This window comes from Anopheles aquasalis, chromosome 2, assembly GCF_943734665.1.
Source record: "Anopheles aquasalis chromosome 2, idAnoAquaMG_Q_19, whole genome shotgun sequence".
NCBI lineage: Eukaryota > Metazoa > Arthropoda > Insecta > Diptera > Culicidae > Anopheles > Anopheles aquasalis.
Genome location: NC_064877.1, coordinates 59,704,557 through 59,710,646, shown reverse-complemented (window position 1 = coordinate 59,710,646; position 6,090 = coordinate 59,704,557). Strand labels below are relative to the sequence as shown.

The 6,090-nt window shown below is 46.2% G+C and overlaps 1 protein-coding gene across 1 annotated transcript in view; it reads left to right on the top strand.

Annotated features, from left to right (window-relative positions):
- The window catches only part of LOC126570407 (zwei Ig domain protein zig-8-like), a 20,230-nt gene extending 14,999 nt beyond the window's left edge, over positions 1 to 5,231 (top strand). Inside the window, exons 6-8 of the mRNA XM_050228147.1 lie at positions 1 to 45; positions 2,366 to 2,534; positions 2,737 to 5,231. The exon at positions 1 to 45 is cut by the window's left edge and continues 83 nt beyond it. Of these exons, the coding sequence (XP_050084104.1) occupies positions 1 to 45; positions 2,366 to 2,534; positions 2,737 to 2,858 (336 nt within the window). The 3' untranslated portion in view covers positions 2,859 to 5,231. The remainder of the gene's footprint in view (positions 46 to 2,365; positions 2,535 to 2,736) is intronic.
- The last annotated feature ends 859 nt before the right edge of the window (positions 5,232 to 6,090 follow it).

Sequence of the window (6,090 nt, the reverse complement as noted above, 5' to 3'; positions counted from 1 at the left end):
CTGCCGGAGCCCCCACCGCTCATCCAGTGGACCCACAATGGGGAGGTAAGTGATGCAACTTTCCACACCTTCACTGCAATGACGTCGCCATTCCGGGAATGGTCGAAAGGAACGACGAAATGTATTCATTACACAAAGGTCGGCATCTTTTACCATCGATTGTAATGAGTGCCCATCATCGTCATCATCATCATCACCATCAGCAGCAGTAGCAGCATCAGCGATGGTGGTTTGCTAGAATATGACGCCACTCTCTCGACCTCTTGCGACGCCGATAATGGACGCGGCCGAAGCCGCGGGGGTCAATCGTTAGCATAATTCGCTTCAATTATCCGATTAATGTGAGCCATGGCGTGGGAAGTGTAGTTTCGTGTTTTCAGGATCCCCCATCGCCCTCGGTGGAACGGACCGACCGTCCAGAAAATGAGGCAATTTCCGAGGCGATTAAATGGCACGGTATTTGGGAATGAAAAAAGGGGGTCCCGGGTCACAGTGTGCCGTCTCGGAACAGCACAGTTGGTGCCGGTGCTGATTGATCGAGGAAGGATTGTGGAATTTGAAAAGTTTACTCGCTTGTTGTGGGTTGCGTTGTTCGGCGGCAGCCACAGAATTACAGTTCGGATTGTGAGGTTTTAAAAAAACCGTGCAATTTCAATGCCAATTAACCATCGGAAATGGACTATACAGGAATGCAGGACTAATTGAAGGCAATTGTACTTCGATTTGATAATAAGCTCGCCGAGTTACCGCGAACAAGTTATGGTGAATTGTGAAACCAGTTATGGTTTTCTTAACATAAGCATAAGTAATGAAGAATCCTTTATCTAAAAACAACCCGATACTTCGTAGTACTTAAAGGATCATCAATTTGTTTGCCTACCAAAATGTTGATAACTCTCCGTGAATGTCATGAAAAATATTGAAAAAAGGATTTAAAATCTCTTTATCTAATTTTGCACATTTTGATTGGCATCTATGTCGGATATTTTATTATACAACCATTTCGTGACTGTTCATTTGCTGCTAAATTAACTCTCTCATTTGTTACATTATGCATTATTGCATTATTTTTCGATGAGACGGAATTGGAGGACTGTAAAAAGAATGAGATGATTTAAAATGTAACCAAACGCATTAGAGTTGCAGCTTGATAAATCTGTCTAAACTTCACTGACGTTTTAACCACCAAATGTTGAGCGTATTGTTTTACAGCAACGGGGGACCAGTTGATTATTTTTTTCCTTCCGTTGTTGAAATTGAATTTTCGCTCAGCACAACATTCAAAAAAAAAACAATCGCTCCACCCTTAGAGTTTGTTTTTAAAATCAACCATAACAAAAAATAATACAAATCAAAATGGGTGTAATTGCTTTTAAATAATTTAAACTTTCGATAACGAGCTTTAGAAAGTCGTCCACTTCGAATGTAGAACAAAACACCCGGCAGAAATCCAATCCGCAACTCCATGGCCGGCAGCACCGACTTGTTTTGTCTTGTGAATCGTGTTTCCACCTCGAGACCACTCCGTGAATGTCGAGGTAATTAACAGCCTGAAGGTGGCAGCCGACGAAACGAAAAAAAAAAAATCCTTCCGTCGTTCTTCCACCTCAAGCAAAAGAACCAGCAACTCCATCAAACCGGAAAGCGTTACTTAATCATTTGATAAATAAAACCATCTCGATTCCCGATCCAGCGATTCCAAGCGAGAAAAGTTGCTCCAGCGGAATCGACATCGGAAGTATTCGCCAGAACAGGAAGTTGCCTCAAGGTGTTGGCGGTAGAGGTGGTTCACGAGGAGTCCTAATGAGTTTATCCTTCGCTCGATTGGCTCTCCTGCGACTTCTCTTTCGCTTTCCTTCTCGCAATGAAAGTCCTTCTTTTTTTTTATCGAAAATTCTATCAATTTTGATGACCGTTCCCGATCCATCACAGCAGTGTTCGTGGTGCTGGGTACTTTAAGGACATTCCTTGAAAGCTTCTCACCATGATCATCACCATGGCATCCGATGGACTGGCGGTTCGATGGGCCATGAGCTGATTTCATGGCTCACTGGAAGGATCTCTCCTGGGTGTATTGGACACCGGGAACAGTGTTTGTGTTAGCTCGAGCTAAAAGCTCCCTCTACACACTTTCACCGACACACAACCGCAATTACATTTTATCTTGGCTTGAACGATGCTAGTTCATTGGAACAACACCTGCTCCCTTGTAAATGTATTGAGTTTGCATAAGTCGCTACAATTGTTTTCTGGTCCTTGCTTGCATCTGGCCACCGGAAGAGGAGAGACTCCATTTGAACCCTCTGCTTTCATGGTCTGCATCTCATAGAAAACCTTTCTCTTTTTATGTCGTTTCTCTACACAGGAAATCAACTACGATTCACCACGGGGCGGTGTATCGGTGATCACGGAGAAGGGCGACATCACAACGTCCTATCTGCTGATCCAGCGGGCCCGCTCCTCCGACTCCGGCAAGTACACGTGCCTGCCATCGACCGCCAACCCGATGACGGTACACGTCCATGTGCTCAACGGTAAGTCGCATCAATTCATGCAGCGCAACGCGTCATCTCACTGACTGACGATGGATGCTGTAGTGGTGGAGGTGATGGTGGTGGTTGAGCAAATGACATTTACTCTTGATTTAAATTACTCTCCATTATTTTCGCGCTCACAATGATTGCTGACTCCTACCGCCATCGCGAACTACTTCATCCTTGGAACGAATGAATGAAGGTGAACATCCGGCAGCGATCCAGGGCACCGGGAGGGCGCAAATCAACGTTCTGCTCTCGGCCGTGCTGCTGCTACTGGTCCTGGTGCTCAGCAACGTACCGTCTGGCGGTCGATCGAGGTAAGTGGCTCGTCAAGCCATACCAACGCTCGCGCGCTGGCAGCGTTTCGATCGCGTTGATTAGATGCGCTTGTCGTGCTAGCAATGATGGCCGCCGCTGGCGAAAGGGCTGGTTTGCAAGGAACTGATTGGATTTTTGAAAACCGAGTTGATGCAGCAAGTTCACTGTAAATTACAAGGAAAGGGAATAAAAGCTGAGCTGGTTGTATATACAGGAACAGAGAAAGGGAGAGATCGAGAGAAGGAAAGAGCTGTTTTACGTTCTATATTATGATAAAATCTAGAAGGGGACAGGTGTATCATGTTACTAGAAAATGCCATAGTACTGAAGACTCTCCGAAGGAAGAAAGCGGAACAAATGGAACTGTTACTGGTGAAACCGAACAACCAATTTGTAGCACACGCGCCCCGAAAATGGGGAAAGGGTGGTCCCGAGGAAGCATTTTACAAATCCTGATTCATGGTGTCGACCACGCGTGTGGGTGGATGTGGGTGCGAGCATGTGTGTGAAGGGATCGCAATGGAATCTGTAAATACACATTCATCATGTTGCTAACGAGATGAAGAAGAGTGCGCTGGTTGGGGTGCAAGAAGGAGGAGGAGGAGAAAAAGGGGGCTAGTGGTGTGCACGTGGAGCAGATAGATGAGGTTCGTTCATCCTTGACAGGATCACGTCGCCTGGTGCGGTGCAGCCACAAAGAAACAAAGAAAAGGATAGGATAAACGATGAGGGCGAGACCGGCACCGCCACCCGCTTCGTTCGCTTGGAACGAAAGGGGAACCGGAGGAACGCATGTCGCCGTTCTCTTTATGAGCATTCGGAAGGGAGTTATCCGCCTCCTTATCCTTCTCCTGGTCGTGCTGGTGGGGCTGGTGGTGGAGGAAATAAAATAAAATAATTTATCAGAGCGTACTCCAGTGATGCCGGTCGGTCAAGAAGCCACGAAGATGGCTCACTGGATAGCGATCTGGACTGGCAGTCAAGGAGTTAGTGGTGGGAGGAACACGGAGACCAAGAGAACCGGGACACGAACGAACGAAAGTCCGTTGGTAGCGATTCCTGCGAAGATAAATTATTTCGGGATGAATTCCACATTTGCCGTTCTCGGAGTTCGGAGCGTTTTGGACGAGCGTTCTTCTGTGATCCGAGGCCGAGACCGAGGCCAAATGGATCACGTTGGCCCGCAGCTTTTGGCACCAGTTGGTGGCCAAAGCAGAGAAGCGTTGCCAATGTCTCCACTAATCCACCTCAGCAGCGCCTCCAGCAATGGCTGATAGAGATAAAGCTGATGTGGATGTGACGGCATTGGCAAAAAGGGACGGAGGACACTTGGTGCAAGTCTTTCTCTCGATTTGTTTGTTTGTTCGGGAGATCGGGAGGCAGTTTTTTTTTGGTTGCAGTTGTTTTGTTGTTTTCTGCTGACGAACGCTTCAAGCCTTCAATCCGCAGCGAGAGTGAGAAGATAAATTGTGCGCCAAAAAGGAAGTGAGTGATTCGGTTGCTCCTTCCTCGGCTGTCGCTTGGTCGGTGTCCTGTTTATCTGTTCCAGCCTTGCATAAGGATATTGATTGCAATGCGTTTGCATTACATTACGAGGAATGTTTTTGGCCGGCTGCCAGGCAGCCAGGCAGCCAGTAAGCCACCAAAGGCATTGCTTTCGTCTTCGTCCAAGGGAACATCATTCGTTTACTCCAATCAGATCCAATCGTCGGATGTCATGTTTGTTCCCGGTTTTCCGGTTGGTTGTGTAAACGTTTTACCCTTTTTGAGATCGTCCAGCGTCATTCGTGAGTGTATGTGTATGTGTACAAATGCTAGCGAGTAAGTTCAGAAGTCTGTCGGCAAACTCATTCCCAATCAATCATTCGTTTAGCTCAATCTCCATCTTCATGGAGCAGAAAATTAAACTCTAGCAGTAAGAGCTTATTAAGCAAAATGTAAATAAAATCTCATAGACGAAATGGTTTGGTTTTCTTTCGAGGGAAGGAGAGCAGATGTAAAAGTCAAACACAAATTCAATGAAAACTTGTTCAACACTAGCGACTAAAGATGAAAGGGGAGCTAAGAGAGGGATAAAAGATTATAAATCATTTAGCTAATATAAAGCATGAGAACGAGTTGTAAAAGAGAGTAACAGAAACACGAATTGACCGTGAAAGAGCTGAGAAAGTGAAAGCAAACGAAAAAAAAACGAACACATTCCATCAAAAAAAGGAATATCGAGGGGAACAATAAAAGGGTAAGAGAAGCGCGGCACGGACACATGGCTAAACTAATTCCAAAATTCCAAACCACCATGTGAAATGTGGGAGTGATTTGATTTGTCCGATACGGATCAGCATAAGCCGAAAACCGAAGAGGGAGATCGAGATGAAATAAAAAAAAATCTCGTCTGAAATCTGTACTCTGAGATACCTAGTTTGTGTGAAGTTTGTGTTTCTGTTTTACGATACGTTCAACGTCCCCGAAATGCTAGGTTGTAGGTTGTGGTAAGTATGATCATCGCATCGTTCCCTTTGATTGTGGAAAACTGTGCTACTGGAAAGAGAAGGAAAACTCCAGCGATTCGTGGAAAGAAACTTAGTGAATGACTGATGCCAACCCAATGAGATGGCTGCTTATCTGCAGCTCAATTCTTCTTCTGTGAATAAACTTGGTGAGCACCAGCTTTTGACGTATTACAGAACGATCGAGCCGGGCAGGTCTAGAGCAGAGGAGAGACACAGGAGAGGAGAGGGAAAAGCAACGATAGCATCAGCCACTCTGCGGCTGACGTACGCCGACATGAACAAGGGATGCATTTCACTCAATTTCCCCAACCATTTTCACACAAAAATTCCTCCCCCCGCCGCTCTTATCTCTTGCGTTCTGCGAAACGTTCTGGGGTGGAGTAGCACTTTTAATGCAGCACTTCGCACATTCCCACTCGCGCAACCTCGGAGGTAACTGGAGTATCGTGTTTCCATTTTTGAACCCGGTTTTTTTTGTTGTTGTCGATGTTGTTGGTTGTCGGTGGCTGAGGACAGCGAGCGTTGGCGTGCGTACATTTTTGCACTTGATTTTCCACTTTGATGAAAATATTTTCCACCATCCGTCCGTCCGGTGGATGCTGGCTGAAAGTATTCACTTTCATCTTTTGGGCTTTCCCTCCCTTTCTCCACCCCCCCGGGGGGTCCTGCTCCGGGCGTGGTGTGCAAATCAAAGGTGAGTTTGGTTCCCAGAAGGAGCACGTGCC